The following is an 18,725-nucleotide window of genomic DNA, read 5'->3' on the forward strand; positions in this document are numbered from 1 at the left end:
TCTAGAATCTCCTCAATGACAACACCCTTGTTTCTAGTCACTACCCTGACTCCCACTAGTTCCGGTGCCTTCTACTCAGGTACTTCCAATTTTGCTACCTGTGGACATTGTGCTGCAAAACGATCATACTTTCAGAATTCTTTTCTGAAAGTCTCTCTTCCTCTACCTCAGCCAGTACCCCCCCTAGTATTTGCCTCGGCCATTACCAATACTTGTACTGGTTCCTTCTCTTTGGACCCACTAGCTCCATTGGCTCCATCCGCTTTGATTGCTTCTGGATTGGTCAGAGCAATCATCAACAAGTCCTTAACTTTCTTAAAGTGATGGATTTTGATTCCACAATTATTCCACAACACTCATCAGACCTATGATCTCTCGACCCACACTGGAGCACCAAATTTTCATCTTCTTAACTAAAGGTCTTGTCTTAGCAATCTCAACTATTTGCTTAGACATTTCCTTCAATTTCCTAGTCCACTATCCTTTCTTCTTTCCCTTACCCTTATCATCTAGCTCACTTTCAGATGAACTTGAGCTGGAACTTAAGCTAGAACTCTCTTCAGTGGTAGACCCACTATCATTGGATTGTCTCTTTTTGTGACCCTTTTCTTTCTTAGCTTGGTGTTCCAATTTTAGAGCTGCTTGTTTCTTCGTTGGTACCAGAACCTCTTGTTCCCTTAATCTCTTACTTCTGAATCCATTCAGGAACCAAGCTCTCATTCTCTTTTCAAAGTGAGGTTCTTGTAACTATTTGGTTAATTCTTTGATTTTTTCCAGCATAACTTCTAATCAACAGCTTACCTTGCTTGATCTTGTCGAGCTCACACAAAATGTCTCCGTCTCCTCTATTGTCTGAATACTTCAGTTTGAAAGCCTTGATTATTTTGTTGTATCTGAGTTAGCAAACTGGATAATGGTAATATCATTTTTGAGCTAATGTATGTGGAAAATACTCTCTATATCTTTAAGTTCTGCATAATGTTCAAATGCTTGAATATGAACATCAGGATCATCCTTCTTTTCACCTTTGAACACTAGGAAGGATACTTTCAGATTACTGGAATGCTCAATGTGACTGGTTCTGGTTTTTTGTACTGGTTTCTTATCTTTGGATCTTCTCTTATTATAGTGGTTCGTATCAGCATCCCAATCATTGTCTGTTTCAGTCTCTAACATTGTATCCTCTTTCTTTGCTGACGTGTGCATGTCCGAGTGATGGTTCTTCTTGCTACCCTCGCTCTCCTCTGCACATCTCTGGCTACGGTAGAATCCATGGGATTGGTTGCATCTCTCTGCTTGTTCAGCTTGTCTACGTATGGAATGAGATGAGTGTTGAGAATCCCTCGATTCATCAGCAATTCCTGGCCCTACAGGAACATCCGTCTCATTCCCAAGTTCCTTCTCAGTTTCAGAGCCTTGTTTAGAATATTCTAGAATTGGATCTATGCAATCCAAATTGTCCCTGAATCTAGTAGCTGGCTTGCGACCTCGTGTTGTTCCTTTGGGTGGCATGACTGGTGAGTGCTGACTCTAACACCAACCAGGAGATAGTTCGCTTGTCTAGAGAAAATTACCTCAAGGCACTGTGATCGCCAAAATGGAATGAGTTGGACACTTTCAGCAGACAACTATTGCAGGTCGGCAGTTAGAGTTAGTCCATAACAGACGAGACTTCAGATTAGATCAGGCATACCTGAAAGACAAAACTAGAACTAAAAAGAGATTGAAACTAAAGCTGAGAACTGAAATTGGAATTGTAGATCAGATAATTGTATACAAGTGAAATTAGCGAAACAAATAAGCCTTTAGCTCAATGAGAATTACAATGAATAGCTCTTGGCTAAGAGTATGTAGTAACATTAGGCTTAGGGTTGGGGAATCAGGGATTTGGTCTTGAAAATGAAGTAATGAGCCCTATTTATAGCTCTTCTACTGGCTCTTTGAGTGACTGTTTCCTATACTAGTTACCTCACTAACTGACTTTGATCATTACTAGCCTAGGCGCCCTAGCCTGGCAGCCGTTTCCTCCGTTTACAAAGAGCTTGTGGGAATTTACTAGAATTAGCCTTGCAAGCTCGCATCTGCCATCCTTGTTCTTCCAAAATAGGGAGTTGACATTTAACCCACAATCTCTAGCCCAATAACTGAATCTGGTGGCTAACCAAGAGAACACCAATGCATCCATGTCGAGGTAAGCCAAAAAAGGTGTAGAACAAGATGACTTGGCAGGGCTTTTCATAAGCATATACACCTATTTGGGATAGGATAATTAGGAGAATGTATTAACCTAATCACCTTTGATGGGTGAAAATGAAAGCTCTTGACACTAACCACACACTAGTGATGCAATAAGAATGAAATTTGTGAGAAAGTAACTTGAAATGCAAGAAGGAAAATATTGGGATCAACCAACATATTAAATGAAGAAAATTGATCTCATCGATGCTCAATTGGTTAAACTTGCTTCATACAAACACGAATTAGCCATTGTGAATGGAAAATTGAACCTCAATAATGAGGGCAATTAGGAAGAAACATCAAGAGATTTTTGCACAAAAAATGAAAGTAGAAGATTGATGCCTAGTTACTCTGAGTCACACTTAGTACTCTTCTAATCAACCCCAATAAACCGATGGATGGTAGTGGCTTGTAGGATTTACCTAGAACTTGGTAATTGAAAATTGATTAGTAATCAATTAAGTACCTCTTTGAAATTGGATACCAATGGATATGGTTAGAATGGATAGAGCTCTCTATTGGAGATGGGTTTTAGCCTACAATCCTCCTCTTATGGTGATATGATGCATCCATGATTCTACATAAAGAGTATCCATGAGTCCACATGATGGGCCTACACAGGAGTCCAAATCAAGCCCCTATCTTCATGGGTCAACCCTCTTTCTAGGAGGATAGGTGAACCTATTGGGAGAGTGGAAGCTCAAAGAGAGAAGCCAAGGAAAAGTCCTATCTCCTACTTCTTTTCCTCTATTTGTAATTGCCATTCCTCTCACCCATTCATAGTACCCACCCTACATGCTAGAACATGGAGCCTACATGGAGAAGAGAAGAATGCATACAAGTGTTTGAAAGGCATTCTATCTAGTGTAGGTCTCCATAGTGGTGCTTTAAAGCTAAGAAAAGCTAAGGAAGCTCTCAAAGCACTTAGGATAGACCCAACAAATTTTGTAAGGGTAGCATAAAGGCAAAAAGGCCAAGATTTTGCTCTCAAATATTCTAACTCAAAACCCAACAACTTCCAATGAAGCGGCTCTTGAGCTGAAGCGTATACTTACAATGTTTTTGTTAAGGTGGCAACACATTTGGTAAGTGCATAGAGCATAGTGTTTTACAACATGGTTCATTATGCATTTTTAGCATTCAAGGAAGGGAACAATCCCACTAATGAGAAAGAAAAGTACTATTGCCTCACACAAAATGTTCAAATAATTTTACAAAGTGCTTTCAAGAAGAGAAAAAAAATTGTCCAATTTAGTCTTAGATGTACAATCAACAAAGTGATCACAAGAAGAGGCAATCTCAGTTCTACCATATTTTTTGCACAGCCATGGTTCATTTTGCTGTAATTAGCACCTACCTAGCATTAAGTCATCCACTACAAGTATAACTAGCCTTCTTTTGTAACTCAATCCTCCTTGAAAATTAACCTACAATTTTGTAAACCCACTTCCTTAATGAGCCATGGATTGATTAAACTTTGACAAAAGTGTATGTGAGAGAGAGAGCTCTTTAGTTACTGCTTTGCTTCTAACAATGGATCATCACAAACAATTTGTGGTGAAAATGCTAGTAATCATGCCATTGGCAAGTACTAATACAACATGGTAGGTCATTGGCTTTTGAAAGTAAGAAGTTAGATGTAACTTAATCATTCTATTAATGAAAATGAGCTCTATGCTATTCATGCATGATATAAATGGTGTTGCTATTTGAGACAATGCTCAAACTTGGAAGTATTACAAAGTCCACTACTCAAAGAGACTTAATGGCACTAGACTAGATGGGTAGAGATGCTTCAAGAGTATGATTAGCTATAGTATTGCAAAGAATGACAGAACATTATAGTTGAACACCTCAAAAGACTACTTGAAACTAAGTTTTTGTTTCTCAAAATTCAAAATTGACTTTAAAGCTCTCTCAAATCAAAATTTGCTAAGCCACAAAGTAGAATAAAACAATGGAATCTCTCTCGCTCAAATGGTAGGACAAATGACAAATGATCACCCAACATCTCAAAATTGAATTTATTGCCAAATCATGAGATAGGCATCTTGCATCTCCCACTATTATCCCTATACATTTATAGATGGGATATCATAGTCTAGGCATTGTATTTTGCATATTCAAGTGTTATCTCCACACATTTGTAAATGGGATATCATAGAGGAGGCACTATACAAATGGGTTCCACTCAAGAAGAAGCTTATGAGTATATGAAGTTCGTCTTTCATCATACTAAGTGGGTCATCAAGCTACAGAAAGTGGATTCTTGAATCAACTTGGTGAAACATATGTTTGTCTCCTCTAGCTACATTTACTTGCTACCCTATTGCAACTCACCAAGGCCCACAATTTGATCAAACTATACCTAACATAAAGATCTACGAAGGTAATGCCAGTCCCTCCAAATATATCTCGAACTTAGAGGAATTTCCTGTGTACATGAAAGAGATGGTTGTGTGTATGTGTGTGTGTGTGACCTAGGCATCCATAAAAATCACGCCCGTCACCCCACATGATGAGCTAACAATAGCCCAGAGTAGAATTGATGCAACAGATTACATTTGCTCTTATGGTAGCTATTTGAAAATCTAGCATTGCATCATATATTATAGATATAGTTAATTTGCATACTCAAGTACTGCTAATCTTTAGAAATGTGCAGCAAGATGAAACGATGAGTTTAGGTAACACCAATTGAAGACGTGGTTCTTACATGGAATGTATTGCCATGTGATGATGAAATGACTAGGGAAGACCTGGCATTGCACATGAGGCAATTATAAAGAAGGCTTCAAGACATTGAGAAAAAAGATGCAAGGCTCAAAATAGATAAGAGGCAACCTCTTAGGAAGCTTCTTCAGTGTTTGGTTATCAAGGCTACTATCATACATCAACACCCAATTGAGAGTAGAGTATGACTTGAGGTAGCCAAATCAATGAAATGCATAAGATCTGCACTCAAGAGGAACGTATGTTTGGGTAGCAAAAGCAATGAAATGAATAAAGAGCTCTTTCACGAACTCTTCTGCACTAGAGGTGGAGCATATAATTTATAAAACCAGGAACAGGTTCAATGTGTGCAGAATATTTAAAGGCGACATCCATTTGCCCATTTTGATTGCGCAGGCTCTAAGAAAGGTCCCAGTTTTGAAAGGCGAGGAATAGGGTCCTCTGTACATGTACATGTATGAGCGGGTTTTTGCCAGTCTGGCAGAAAAACATCAAAATCTGGTAGAAGATTCTCTAGGCACAAAAGCCGCTGTTGTACAAAAGATGAGAGATCATTCTGACAATCTCTTTATGAGTAAATTTGACGAAGTGAGACCACACGACTTTATTGAATCCTTGAGGGAGGGATATCGATCAACAAAGCCCATACATGCTGCTCAAAACAAGCAAACCAGAGCTTGGTAAGTTTCAAGAGAGAAAAATCACACACAATTCAAGAAAATATTCACCTGACAAAGTGATCTCCCATAAGTCTCCCTCTTCATTATCTTCGAGTGATGTCTCTCTCTGGAAACAACCCTTGTGTCAATATGCAGCCGGACGCTACGAAATTTTGTGTTAGTCAAAACCATGATTACACTGTAAGCCTCACCATTTGCAAGTAGCCTAGCACTTTGAGAAGCAAGCTGTAAACCTTGGGTAGAACTTGGTCATATGTGCATTGCAATATGACCTCTTCACTTGTGAGGTCCAGAACTAGGGCACAAATAGAGGCAGCCATTGAGATCTCCATACATCGATTTGCCTTATCTGCAAAGGGAATACAGCACAAATTTTTAGCACTTGCACCAATTAATTCCATAGATTGTTTCACACATTGTTTTCAAAAAGCGAGCTTCTTCAGAAAACAAACAAATAACAGTGGGAGGCTGTTTGTTGAATTGCATATCAAATGTCGCAAGCCTTCTTAAAAGATGAATAGCTTTGCCGTTACTGAACATAAAGTTCTTAATACAGCGGTGGTAATCAGGGAAGAGAGAGAGGAAAAGTTTTTAACGTCGTAGGAACAAGACCAAGAGACCTCAAAGGCCTATCCGTGAACTTAAGACCTGTTATTCAAAAGGGATATGTTAACCCTTGTTGTTGGTGAGGATATGGTCTGGTAATACCAAGGAAACTGCTTGATACTCAACAAACTACCAACCTGCATTTGAAAAAGCTGTGGCAGCCTCAACAGGTAAACACATGAGTAATGAAGGCCAACAAATAGGACATCATTGTATCCACTCTACAAATATGGACAGGATACTCACAATACATTCATTGTACAGTCACTCAGGATGGTACAGGCACTTCATTGGACCTTGGTGTCCCCGTAGACCCTGGACAATGACACCAAGTAGATCTTAGTAGACCCAGTGGAACATGCACTTATGGTGGAGCAGTGAAACATGCATCTTGGTGGGCTAGGGACCAGGCTAGACCATAGTTTTTCCATACCTTGACCATACGTCGGACTCCAAAGAACACAGTTTTTCCATACATGGAGTACGCAGTGAAACAGCATAGAAACTTTAGAATCTAGCTCAATCCAAGATCAATCATAAAAGTACATACCAATGGGTAAAGAAAAAACTATGGGCTAGACCAGGCTGGGCTACACCACCACTCAATCTTGTGCATAAAGAGTGTATCTAGTCCTCCGTTCACTCAAGGATCATCATCACCATCAAATCTAAATATCGTTTGAGCCCACTCTGTCAGTCTAGCAGTTGAGTAGACGCCGTCAATCTACACATCGTCCTTACCTTGCACACTGACAGCCCATAAACATGAACGTGCTGATGCTAATGCCTTATGTGATGTGCCTTGTGGTTTTGATACCTTCTTCACAGCCTATTATCTTCCTTATCACTATTCTCACTAGGCGCGTTGTCGTGCAGCTCCACTTCCATGAAGGAAAAAGACCAGAAGGATGCACATTGTGCAAAATTGACGTCTACATGATTGTTGATCAGTGGTCAGGGCTTGATCACAAGCTAATTTTATGCTAAATGTATGTCAGATGTGGCTTTAAAGGGCCGAAATTCATGTTTCTAATGCTAAAAGTGACTATTTTTTAAGTAACCACTAAGGGTATATTATGGACTAGCACTGTAGAACTCGAAGTGCTCTACAGACTTGTCTTTACGGCTTGTTGATTGGAGCTATGGAGAGGACGTTAAGACAGTTTGAAGTTTGAGCAATTTGCAAATCTGTACCGGATTGGGCAGCTGCAGATGAAGGATCAGGGATGAAGTCAATGCATGGACCTGAAGTGCTCATCTTGTGGAGCGCATTGGTCTTTTCAGATTGGCAATTGGAGTTCTGGTTGCCAAGATACTGCCAGTTTAAGTTTCATCGGAGCCAGTTTTGTACCGGACTGGTCACCTCAGTTAATGTGCCAATTGAGGTTTTTGCAACCTCTCCACGGTTTGTACGGAAACTATGCTATATATCAAGGCCACAATAAGTGACGACGTGTCAAACAAAGTCCGGACGGGCAAGTTGGGGAGCAATTGCGGTAAAGTGACACCAGATGATTTATTCAGATTTTAATACGCTTTGTTCGAGGTCGCTACAACAAGTGTGATGTATTTTGAAAAGCACAAATAACTAGACTATTTTGAGGATTTTGAGGACGTAAAGTAACCAAATCTTGGCTTGTAAAGCACGCCACGTCCCTATGACCAAGACGCTCGTTTTGAGCTATCACACGCTATATTCAATAGCTTGGTCAGAAAAAAGGACAAAAAAATCAAAAATTTGAGAGTAAAACCGGGTTGAAAACACAAAACTAGGTGAGCGACTTCACGAGCACTCACCAACACTTCTAGGGAGTTCAGAGCGGAGAAGTGGAGTTGAAGCCCGGCACCAAGGGTTTCCATGGCACTTCACGGCCGGAACATTGGGTTGGTGAGCAGGGAACTCCATGGCAAAGAAGATTGATAATTTTTTTTGGTTCACTTGAAGTTTAAAGGCGTTTTTTGTTTTTCTTCTTCTAACACGTGAGGGGCATTGGCTCAGAGGCCGCCATGTGGCAAGCGGGGGGGGGGGGAATTCTCACATACGAGGCGACCACTTGATTGCGTGGACTACATAGCCCAGAGAGTGCACTATACATGGTGTTAAGGAGCTCCTTGGGAGCTCACTGCGTGAGAGGCTATGGCGGACCCCGTCCGTGGTGCTGCGAACACTGGTGGTGGTGGTAGGCGACCCTGCAGGGGTGCACGCGGGTGGACGCCGGAGGTTTCTTTTGTGACGGCCGTTAGCGGCACCTATTCGATATGTTGACGTGGTAGGGCCGCGAGTGTAAGGCTTGGGTGGGTGGATTGATGCAATGAGCTCAAGGTGGTTTGAAGCTTGGAACAACCATGGTTGCACACAATATATAGAGAGAGAAATGAAATGAAACGATGAAATGATATATTAACGTCTACAAAAGGCCAAAATGACCTATGAGACCAAACTGATTACAATGATGAGTCTAGTATCAAGTCTGGGTACAAACAAAGAAAACTACAAACTAAAAACTGAGATAGGAGTGCTGCCGACTCCTATGGGTGGTTGGTAAGTTGAGCAATGGTATCATGCCACAAAGGTACAAAGTGGGGATAAGTGTCACCATGATACAATATAGCAGTGGCATGAAGCCTATCCTGATTGACACTCTGGGTGTTGTGCTAGAATCCTGTGGATCCTCTGCCGCAATCTCCGCCGGTGCTGCGTGGCTCCCCTCCTCAGTCGCGGTCGTCTCGATCTCCCCAACTCTATAGCTCGGTCAATGAGAGTACCACTGATGTGTGTATGGGTGGGAACCGAGCTCTATGATGGTGGTGTCCCCTCTACCTCTGTGGTACTCTTACTGAGAGAGAGAGAGAGAGAGAGAGAGAGAGAGAGTCACACTCTATAGACTATAATGTGCATGCAATATATTTACAACATATCATATACAAAAAGAAGTGTTTATATACAAAAGGTCTCATAGCCTGTATCCGGCAGCTCATATCTCCAGGTGCCTTTTTAAAAGGCTACACATATATGTAATATGCGTCACATAAAAAATGAACTAGGTGTCGAAGGAGTTCCCTTGCCCACCTTTCAACCCTCCCCTTGGGCATGTCATACATAATGAAGACCCAACTATCCACATAGGATGACATTATCCACACAGGATGACAAGATCTATCCACACAGGATGACATTATCCACACAGGATGAAAAAATACCTCCCCTTGAACTAGAGAGAGTAGAAACGGATCTTCAAAGTACATCTGTAATGAAATAAACTTCCCCTTCGTCCTCAGCTTCTTCTTCTTTGATTACATGAACTGCGACTTTCATTGGCTTCTTGCCTTTATTGTTGTTGCTACTACTGCTGCATGCTGCAGCTCGTCCATGCTTTGTTGCAATAATAGCTTTGCTTTTGGATCTCTTCTTAAAAAGGAGATTTGGCATACATAACATCGTGCAAATGGTGTTAGCACAAAAATTGCTCTTGCGAGGAAGGTCTTACCTCCAAAAATCTTTGGAGCAGTGTCTAGTCCTCTCACATAGAGTGCGCCTAAAGTGCCAAACCCGTAAATGGTTTCATTGTGATTTTGTGCATGATTGTCATCTTCATGCATTGTTGTGCAAAATGCAAGGATATATATATATATATATATATATATATATATATATATATATATATATGCAAATATATGATGTGGGGTTCTAAAATCTTGGAATTGGACATTTCACACATATCCTTGTGCTTGGGTCGTCGTTGCCGATGTGTGATACCTTCTTTGAAGGACATAAAAATAGAGCTCCCGAGTCGTGATGAGGGACCTATCTTTTTCATGTTACCAACAGTGGGGATGGCGGCTAAAACAAGGAGATCATCTTCTTTATGAAGTTCAAAAATGACCAATGCATGGGAATACACACGAACTTTGGTATGGCCGACACAACTAACAAATGCATGGGAATAAACTTTGGACTGTGGGAAACAAGGTTTTCTTATCATAAAGCTTATAAATTAAAAAAAGAACCCGCGAGCTCTGTCGATTGCAAAGAACGAGCAGAAGCCGTCCAATTGCTTGGGAATGAGTCCTGGTGCTTGGCATGAACTGAGGATGCAGAGTAAATCGTTTTGGCCTCCTGATTCGATCCGTGGGGGCTGATCGAGGCTAATTTGTTGATGAAGCGCTAGTGTGTGTGTGTGTGTGTGTGTGAGAAGAAAGCGCTGCAGTAGAATACCGAATTGCATTGATTTGCTTCTTACTACTTGCTTTGCATTGTGTAAGCCAGCGCTGTCAAATTCCCTTGTTTACATGCTTCCGATTCCTTGATTGCAATCAGCTATACGAGATTCCAATGTCAATGTGTGGTATGCATACAACGCCACAGGCCCAAAGCAAGATACCGAGAGCTGAATCAAGCGAAGTGGAGTCGATTGTGGACATTCATTCTCGATTTCATCTACACAATGCAGGTTGCCCGACTCTCAGATTTGGCTACGAGTTGCCCTGAACCTGCGAAGCTCAAGAACTCTCTGCTTTACTGCTTTTGGATTTTCTCCTTTCTTCGATACTCTACTGCTTTCCTTGCTTTGATGCATTGCCGATATCTACCTTGCTTCAAGCTCCTAGCTCTGCTCGCTACTGCTCGACACTCTTTGATTCAATTCCTTTGCTCTTCTACTAGATGCCAACTGCCCTGCCCGATTGTGAGTCTTTGCTTTGATTTGCCTTGCAAGGTTGGCTCCGATTTGCCTACTTGCAATGCCGAGATTTGCCTCTATTGCACTAGATTGTCTCAAGCTCTATTTCCTTGCTCAAAAAGGGTTTGCTTGCAGAGATTTCCTCACAATATCCAAGCGGGCTTGCACAAGCGGGAGAGAAGTGTCGAAGCTTTGGATCGGAAGACAGGCTCTGCTACCAGTTGTAAAGCTTGGGTGGGTGGATTGATGCAATGAGCTCAAGGTGGTTTGAAGCTTGGAACAACCATGGTTGCACACAGGAGAGAGAGAGAGAGAGAGAGAGAGAGAGAGAGAGAGAGAGAGAGAGAGAGAGAGAGAGAGAGAAATGAAATGTTATATCAACGTCTTCAAAAGGCCAAAGTGACCTATGAGACCTAAAAGTTACAATGTGGTGGATCTGATACAAAGTCCGAGTAATAAAAGTAACAAATGAACTGAGAATGACAATATGACAAGATGACTAAATGACTACTATGGAATTCTAAACTCCAAGGTGTGAACTAATCAGCTAGCTGGGATAGCTAACATCACAAGATATCCAGCATCGGTCGTTGGCGGATCTCATCAATCTCCTCCATGGTCAGTAGTCTGACCGGGCGTCGTGCATGTCGAGCCAAAGTGACCCGAATCCTCTGATGCAACCTCTATCGATGCTGTGTAGTCTTCCGCAATCGTGGGCGTCTGGATCTCCCCAGCTCAGTCGCTCGGTCAATCAATATGCCTCTGGTGTAAAGCGACGAGCTGTGCTGTGGTAGTAACTCCTTCGGGTGTCCAGTGGCAGCTCTAAAGAAGTCTGTGATCTGTCTTTGAGACTGGCTAGCCTCTCCTCTTATCAGGCTCTCTATGTGTCTGCGCAGCTTGAGCAAAAACAAACCCAAGCATCTCTGATCCTCGTACCGCATGACTCTGGAGAGTGGTCCAAAGCCCTCTCTGAACAAGCAGTGGAAGCGCCCTCGTATCTTGTAGTAGACGGGGCAGTGGCATGTGTAGTGCAACTCTGTCTCAGGCTCGATGTCACACAGGGGGCATGTCCTGGCCTCTGCTGGTACTCCGCTGTATCTCCCAGTCTCGATCTGCAGCTGGTGTGAAGATGTGTGTACCTGGCCAATAGCACATCGTACCCCATGAGACAAATGGGTGTCCATGTACCTGGGCCTCGTCCGAAACCGTCCTCCGTAAGCTGGAGAAGATGCTCTCTGTAGAAAGCCATCTTCGTGCCCAGCTCCTGTGCTGGCTGTATCCATGTCCTCCTGGTGTCTAGCTGAGTCAGGTCCTGGCGGATGAGCCTGGTGATCTCGGACTGTGTAAGAGTCAGAGAGGGTGCATCTAGTGAGTACTGGAAAGGAGGCAATCTGTCTATGCTGAACCCATGTGCCTGAAACCATGATGTCATCTCCCCATACCAGCATGCTGTATCTCCCTGCATGGCTAACTGTCGAGAGGACTCAAGTGCAAGGCGGGCATATCTGTCTCTGGGAAGTTCCCACATGCGGTGTATGAAGGAGACAGATCTGGTGAGCGCCTCAACCACTAGTGGGGGGGCAGCTAGCTCTGCTTGGACAATGGCACGTGGTACTGAAGCCTTGGCTCTAATGAGCCGCGAGATCATAGAGACCAGTGGCTTCTCCATGTCCCCCCATCCATCAGTGCGGCCTGTCCTCCCGTGATGATCCAATGAAGGTCCCCAAATCTCAGCTCCATAAAGCAATGCAGAAGCCACCAAAGTGTCAAAGAGCCGGAGCTTCGTCCGAGGCTCCTAAAACTGAACCTGTGAACACATCCTTTCCAATCTACCTAGTGCTGCTTGGGCTCTGGTCAATCTAGTCTCTGCTGCCCTCCTCAGTGAAAATGCTGGCCCACTAGAAACCACTCCAAGGTAAGTATAAGCATCTGTATACTCCACTATCTCCTGATCCACTGTGGGGTAGTATTAAATACCATGACCTTGGTTTTACCAAGGTTGACGGACAAACCACTTTCCTGAGCAAACCTATGCAAAGCATCCAAGTGACGTTGCATCCCCTCCGGAGAGTCGGAGATGGCAGGGGGGGGGGGAGTGCTCATGAAAGAGCTGCCATGCCTCACGCGAGTCCTGACTCAAGAATAGCTGGTATAGATCCTGCTCTAGGCGAGAGCCAAAAATGCCCTCTTCTTTCGCCGCACTAGGCGTCGGAAGTCAATCTGTGACTGTCTGTGAGTGATGTCCCCCAAAAGTACTTCCCTCTGAAGTCTGGCTCTAGTGTCCTGGCATTCCTCATCATACCAGCTGTTTTGGGGCATGCTCCCCGAACGGCGTCTCTGCTTAGGCTGGGTATGTGGGTATGCCTCTGCTGCTGCACCATGTAGTGTCTGTGTCAGTATAGTAGTACGCTCCTCTAGAGGTCGCCCTGGCTCCTCTGTGCACAGGCGTCTGTAGATCCCATCTATGTATACAGAGTCCGTCTCCCGCGTGAAGGTGTAGTGAGTAGGGGCTATTGCCTGTGGCCTGTGTGCTACACTAACTGAAAAGAGATGGTAAACGACACAAGAGCATGATCTATTGCCACACCCATAGGTCTGGGTCCAACCGTGAGATCTTGGATATGAGAGATGAGGCTCGGCTGTGCCACGATATAATCCACTGTGCTGGCTCCATGTCTGTGTGGAAAGCATGTAAAACCCCCCGCAGTGGGAAATCTTTGTAGGCCATTCAAGATGGCCAATCCGTGTGCAGTCCCCATGTCTATCAAGTGTCGTCCATACTCAGTGTGTTCCCCATCCTGTGATAGTCTAGATAGGCCTGTCTCTACAACATCCAACTCTCTCAGCATCTCCTCTGAAGTATCATAAAATACTGTCTGATGATCGGCAATCCTAGCATTGAATGATGATGTCACCATCTCTAGAGAACTCCCAAATGTCATCATCCAAAATAGAGAAGGGGGACTGTCCTCTGGGTGGTGCATAAACTGACGTGTTCGGGGGAAAGTAGCAAATAGCAATGTAAAGATATCTGCATGTCTCTGCTCTCAATCTCACCCACATGTACCTAGCTTGCTCATCCCTACGAGCTATATGTATCAATGGTTGCAACTCCTTCCTGAATAACACTGCCACTCCTCCTGAGCCCCGTCCTCTGTGCTCTAATCGTGTCTCCTGTCTACAAGCTGTCTCCCATCTATATCCACTAATGTGAGGCATAGACTGCCCAGGGGCCTGATGTGTCTCAGAGTAGAAGACGATGTCTCTTCCCATAAAACTATCTTCAAAAGCACCCACATCAAGGCGCATAGATCCATTACAATTCCAAGTGGCAACTTTGAGTGTGGTCCCATAGGTCTCGCACCGTCATGTGGAGCGCCGCTCTACAATCACCACCCGACCATCTCTGTAGAAGGCCGTCTTTCCCTTCTCTCTCGCCGCTTGAATCTCTAGCATTACCTCTCTCATATGCGCAAGTTGTGTGAGAGTGAGGTCATCTCCAAGGAATATGCCCGTTTTCTTAAGTGTAGGACGCCTCTTCAAGAAGTCCTTTGCCTCCATGGATGGGAAACGCATGATTAAAGCTCTCTCCTTGGAAGTCTCCCCATTTCCTTGCCTCTTCTTCCCTACCCTCCATGCTTTTGTATGAGTAGACTCACTCCCCATCATGCGGAGAAGTTCTTCGACTTCCCTCGCCACATCATCTCGGTTACTCGTATATGCAAAGATCTAGTTTCCCTCCGCTGCTCTTCTTCTAGAGTCATGTTGATGATTGTAGGAGTGGAGACAGATGTGGATTCTTTCCCTTTCTCTTTCTTAGCGACTTCTATCCATTTCTCGGCCTCATCCGCTTTCTTCTGTGTCTTCGTGATCACATCCAACCACGAAGACGTCTTTACCACATTCTGTTTCTCCTCCTCTTTGATCATCCCTTTCTTAGCGACTTCTATCCATTTCTCGGCCTCATCCGCCTTCTTCTGTGTCTTCGTGATCACATCCAACCACGAAGACGTCTTTACCACATTCTGTTTCTCCTCCTCTTTGATCATCCGCACCTGCTCCTTGATGACCTTGATTTCCTCTATCACTGAGGGCTGGAATTCCCCTTCCTCTATTCCACTGCTTGCTCTATCAGCAAGCTCTCGCTTGAGGGCTGAACCTCTTCTTTGAGTGCTTGTGATTCTGCTTTAAGTCCTTGTAGCTCTGCGTGCAAGTCCTCTTTCTCCTTCTTCCATTGTGCGCTTTCGTTGAGAAACATTTGAAAAAGGTTGGCCTTCTCTTTCCACCATCCTTTCGTTTTTGCTTTCCATTCTCTCATCTCCCTTTCCATTTGTGTTATCCGCTTGTTTGAGCTAGGTGTCGAAGGAGTTCCCATGCCCACCTTTCAACGAGGGCATGTTCATACGCCCTAAAGGTTTTGAAAGCAAGGGTTGGGAGCACTGACGGCGCTGTCGGTGCCCCACTTAAGAAGGGGCTCACATGTAAACTTGGGGCTCAAGGCAAGATGCCAGATATAGCGTGGCTTCACATGTGATTTGGGGCCGAAAATAGAAGGGGATTATTTCCCCACGCCAAGGACACAATCTTTTTTGGGGAGAGAAGAAAAATAGAGAGGAAGGGGAGAGCTTGGAGAGCAGTTTTTTTTTGGCAAGCAAGGGGAGAGTTCCCTTGAGAAAGGAGGGAATTTTCCTTGGCGATCGATTGAGCAAGAGTTCTTTGCGAGCAGGAGGAGGGTTTCTTTTTGCGTGCAAAGGAGTTGTCTTTTGCGCCAAGGAGTTTTCGGAGCAAGGAAGCGAGCAAGGAGGAATTTTTGTAAGCAAAGGAAGCATATGCGAAGCTTCGCTGTTGTTTTCTTCTTCGACATCATTAAAAGCGTGACAACTATCAACACCGAGCATCGACGGACGCTCGAACTCAGTATAGGCTAAAATAATTTGGCCTAGCTTTTGTAAAGGGAGCTTAAACTCCTTAATCTGCAATTAATTGAGTTAACGGTGATGTTTACAACACCCTTTGACAAATGTGCATTGGTTCTTGATAGTGTTATCAAGTTCAATTGGTTTTGTGTTCTGTTTGCATTTCCAAACAATAATTACTCTATTGTGCAGTGTGGTATACCTTTTCTCTCTCTTTTCCCACAGCTAGCAGCCCAGCGCTGACCCAGTTCGCCTTTCGAACCCTATTTCCCCCGACTGCACCCCGTTCAACCTCCACTTCTATACCAAACTTAAAAAATCCTCATTCTTGGAGGCCTTCTCAGTCAACCTCTCTTCACTCCCAAATGACCACCTAAGCCCCTCCACCTTGGGACATGCTTTTAGGATGTCTGCTTTTCCTGTCCACCGTCCAGAGACCATCACAGATTCAAACATTCCACAGGTGGAGCCCATTCAATTGCTTTTGAATATGCAACCCATCATATCCCTGGGACCTTTGCCCCTTCTGCGCATTTCCACTTAGATAAACCCCTGAGCAGTTAACTGTGGCACATAAATCAATGATGCTCTGTGATGCATTGTACTGCCTGTCAAGAATTTCTATATCCCTCCACCACTCCTCTTCAAACTAGTGGCAGAGACAGGAACCTGGTTTCGAGCTCGGCCAAATAATAAGCTTCTGCCAAAATTTCCCTTTCACTCGATGTCTCGACTCTCATGGAATGTGAAGCTCCCACATCACTGGCAAACAAACACAGTGATCACTTGCATCTTTGGTCTAGACACAAAAACCCTAACACTAAAACCTGTCACATACCGCCCTCTAAAATTAAAGCACTTGTCCTCAATTGCAGGCATTAAGCAAAAGAGAGAGACTAACCCAAAGCTGACTAAAAGGACAATAACATACACACATCACAACAAAGACATGTACACTGTATGCTCATATGCAATCATGCATTCTTAGGCCGTGGTGGCAGTGTGAAAAAATTACTTGAAGCTAGCTCTAGACACCACGATTAGGTCTGAAAAGTCTCTCCTGCACTTCCACACAATGAGAAGTACGGCAAATCTCATACTCCCCCAGAGTGGAAAGTAGCAAAGGGGTTGCAACTCGCCAAGATACACTGGTTTAATCAATTCATTGTGGCTTCACCAAGTTGGGCCAATACATATCCAATGACAGTTTGATGCATTCACATGCACATGGAACATTTTAGTCCAATTTGGAGCTTTCAGAATAGGAGCCGATACAAAAGCATTCTTCAGCTTTTGAAATGCCTCTTTGCAGTGATCAGTCCATATGAAATAAGTTATCAAACCATACAATGGTTTGACTATGACAACATACATGCAAATAAAGTGTCAATAGTATCCCAAAATGACCCATGAATGCTTTGACTTCGCGAATAGTGCTAGGTCTTGGTAGCTGAGTGATTGCTTTTATCTTTTCCAAATCCGTGGAGATCCCATTTTTGGACACAATATGCCCCAAAGAGTTTGCCTTGTTGCGAACAAATCCTTTACAATCAACACTTTTCAAAGACCTTTCATAAGCGATCAAAGTGATCTCCTTCAACGAAGAGTGAATACGTATGCCATCCATGAATACTTCCAAGAATATTCTTAATATTTTTTGAAAGCATGACTCATGAGTCATTGGAAAGTATCTCACCTTGTTCCACAGATCACAAAATTCTTGCACGGATAGAAATGGTTGCCCGAGATCTTTTATCCCGATTCCCCAATTCATTGCATGGTCTGCAGATAGGATTTCTGGGATCATTGGGTGGATAAGGAAATTCTCAAGGGCACTATCCAAAGGATGGGCATTTCAAAGATGAATCACAGGAGTAGGATGTGTATACAGACCTCCCAACAGCACCATCACAATCAAAGACTTCTCTTGGGGAGCAGCAGGTTGAGTGTCAGGCCCTTGGCACTGTACTTGTTCCTAATCTTTGTAAAGGCTTTCTTTCTGAAGAAGTGGAATCTGCAGATCTGGGACTCTCATCTGCCTCTTGTTGATGGCCAGTTGTTGAGTATGCAGATAATGGCTGTACATAAACTTTTTTTGGATGCTGTACCAGGTGCATTGACGGCTAGTTGCTTGCCAGTCGAGCAAAAATCGATTGGAATGAGTCTTTCAGGTGCTGATGCTTCTTGCACATGGGGCATGGAGGTTAAATTCACATAGTTATAGCTGATGGTGGCTGAGTGGCTGACATGAGGCAGCAATGGGCGCACACAAAACCTTTTGACTACTGAAGGGTGACAGAAACGAGAGAGCGTTGGATTTTTGTTTTCCTTAGCAGTGGTAAAACACAGAGCGAGAAACAAAGTTTGGTGGGTTGCTTTTTTGGGGCGCCAACTTTCCCAGGTTTCTTGCTAGATCACAACAGCAACGACTTTCTAGATAGAGCCACGTTTAAAAGCACGATAATTAAACCCCTACTCACGTACAGACCCAATGTGAAGCATCTAAACTTGCCAAACAATTCAGTACAACATGTAATGAAAGTCGTGGATTTAATAACACGTCTTTTCTTACCTGCCCAAAACGGAAGAGCAGAAAGTAACGGAAGAAAATCCATGGCTCCATAATGTTCAGTTAGCCTGTTCTCCTGTGAATATAGCTTCATATAAATGATCATCCAACCATAGTTTAGGGAATTATGTAAGCCTTTATTCTGAGAAAATCAAGTTAGAAAAGGCTCTAGATAGAATTGCACTTTGAATCAAACCTCAGTTTGAGCTATGCATAAATTGACAGAAGTGTTGCCGCTCTCGCAAAAAGGTACAAACATCACGGCTTACTATAGTTACATTACTAATATGAACTGAGACTTTGA

General features: G+C 43.4%; 1 protein-coding gene across 6 annotated transcripts in view; it reads right to left on the reverse strand.

Moving 5' to 3' along the window:
- Positions 1-5,305: 5,305 nt before the first annotated feature.
- Positions 5,306-18,725, reverse strand: part of LOC147426438 (neurochondrin family protein) — a 171,347-nt gene continuing 157,927 nt past the window's right edge. For 2 of the 6 annotated variants that reach the window (XM_086498927.1, XM_086498926.1), the window contains exons 13-16: positions 18,425-18,497; positions 5,843-6,000; positions 5,700-5,757; positions 5,306-5,623 (exon numbers count right to left, since the gene is read on the reverse strand). In XM_086498927.1, the coding sequence (XP_086355053.1) occupies positions 5,523-5,623; positions 5,700-5,757; positions 5,843-6,000; positions 18,425-18,497 (390 nt within the window). In that variant the 3' untranslated portion in view covers positions 5,306-5,522. Of the gene's footprint in view, positions 5,624-5,699; positions 5,758-5,842; positions 6,573-17,548; positions 17,635-17,745; positions 18,286-18,424; positions 18,498-18,725 lie in introns of those variants that run through there. The other 4 variants (XR_015186260.1, XR_015186259.1, XR_015186261.1 and 1 more) reach the window with 4 other exon arrangements.

The sequence above is a fragment of the Adiantum capillus-veneris genome, chromosome 24 (genome assembly GCF_014529385.1).
Source record: "Adiantum capillus-veneris isolate H3 chromosome 24, ASM1452938v2, whole genome shotgun sequence".
NCBI lineage: Eukaryota > Viridiplantae > Streptophyta > Polypodiopsida > Polypodiales > Pteridaceae > Adiantum > Adiantum capillus-veneris.